The sequence below is a fragment of the Nuphar pumila genome, unplaced genomic scaffold (genome assembly GCF_984573655.1).
Source record: "Nuphar pumila unplaced genomic scaffold, dmNupPumi1.hap1.1 HAP1_SCAFFOLD_230, whole genome shotgun sequence".
NCBI classification, from domain to species: Eukaryota; Viridiplantae; Streptophyta; class Magnoliopsida; order Nymphaeales; family Nymphaeaceae; genus Nuphar; species Nuphar pumila.
In genome coordinates this window covers 47,673-49,318 of record NW_028323232.1, presented here as the reverse complement: position 1 = coordinate 49,318, position 1,646 = coordinate 47,673, and the positions used below count along the sequence as shown (strand labels likewise).

Genomic DNA, 1,646 nt, shown 5'->3' with positions numbered 1-1,646 from the left:
CTAAGCTTTCTTCCATTCCACATCTAATTTGCACCCTGACAAAATCACCATGTTCGCCAAGGGACACCTGATCTTCACGATGTTGGCCATCGTTATTACTTCTTCCTGCGAAGATGTGGTATGAACAAGCGCTGTACCCCATATGCGCTGAAGACGGGATAGGACTGGAGGGTTTACTTCCACTGGCGATTGCATGGACCCCCATTCGTCGCGTTCTGCGTAGATATCAAAGTCGATTCGAGACACGGTCATGCCCAGCTTACGTGCAATAAATTGAGCAGTTGCTTGCTCGCAACCGACCAAAGACGCGAGAAACATTTGCACGGGCTGGCACGCAGTGCCAGTACCTCCAAGCTGTGCAGGTGTGTCCGTCGCCAGCGCGAATCCGTCATCCGTCTCTACATGTGATTGACTACTTGATCCAAAGCCCGTCAAACGGTACTGTTTTAATCTTGGGGCCCGAGCTTGGTGCAAGCTTTTGCAGCGCACCGAACTTGAGGAAAGCCATCTGATAGATTGGCGCACCAGCATCATAGCGTGGCTTGCGACTAGAGAGAATGCGTGAACTGTGTATCATCGAGCCACACATCTCCATGATTCCCTGATATTAGTGACGGCTTCACCGTTTTGCTCGGGCTCGGAAGGCGATGAACACAGACTGTGTCACGTGCGTTAATCCCGAGACAGTTTCCTCGTGCGACAAAAACTATCTGAATGGTATCTATCTTGACAATATATACGTCTGTCAATAGCGAATGCCAACCCTGTCAGGATTGACACAGAGATCAAGAACTCTTGTTGGTGAACATTTTGCTTCTGTCCAAAGTTGCAGATTGTGACCTCTTGAGTTACTGTCCATCACTCCTGTATCTCGGAGATACTCAGCATAATGTGGTAGCGAGTGCAGAACTGCAGATGCGATGGCAACTCCTTCTCAGCCCACAATGGGACAAATCGTACAAAAGTTTCTTCCGGAATTTTTCCTGCACCCACAGGTGTGTCGTGCTCCAGCCCTGGGTGACTTTTCGTGGGTCGCATCTGAATCGCAAAAGGCTAACACTTCGCATGGGTGCGAGGACAGCACATCATGCCATATTCGTTCACTTCTTTCGAGTGCGTGCATGTGCGTGATCGATACAGCAGGGATTGCACTGAAAAGTACTGCAAGTCAGCACATGATTGATATTGGATACATGCAATTCAATGGTAACATATCATGTCAGCATGCAAGGCTGAATACAAAGAGATACCTGCGAAGTAAAGAAACGGATAAGATCGATTACCTCACTGGTTATATGAACGTCACGTCTCAGGACCTGGAGATGGACCAGCTGGGCAACACTTGTGACTCACAAGCAAGCATGGTGCAGCGATCACGTCGATCTCAAAGCATCTGACCTGAATCGCGCACGCTTATACGCTTGTTTCGGGTAGATGGCAGCATTTTACGAATACTTGGCAGTGCAGGAACAATACTTTCCATGCACAGCAGAATGGTTCATTCAGAAATCTGAGCTGATCGACATGGACACGAAGGAGGTGCTCGTCAACAGGGGTTCTTTGAACGTGGACAGTTTAGCAGGCATGTTCCTGGCTTGCTGACACTGCAAGTATCTGCTACAACTCGAACCGTCCAGTATTGGTGT

At 48.8% G+C, this 1,646-nt stretch overlaps 1 protein-coding gene across 1 annotated transcript; it reads right to left on the bottom strand.

The window, feature by feature from the left end:
- On the bottom strand, positions 1–531 carry LOC149810676 (uncharacterized). The gene has a single exon (XM_089994152.1). The coding sequence runs from the start codon at positions 529–531 to the stop codon at positions 1–3; it is 531 nt and encodes a 176-aa protein (XP_089850278.1).
- Positions 532–1,646: the final 1,115 nt, after the last annotated feature.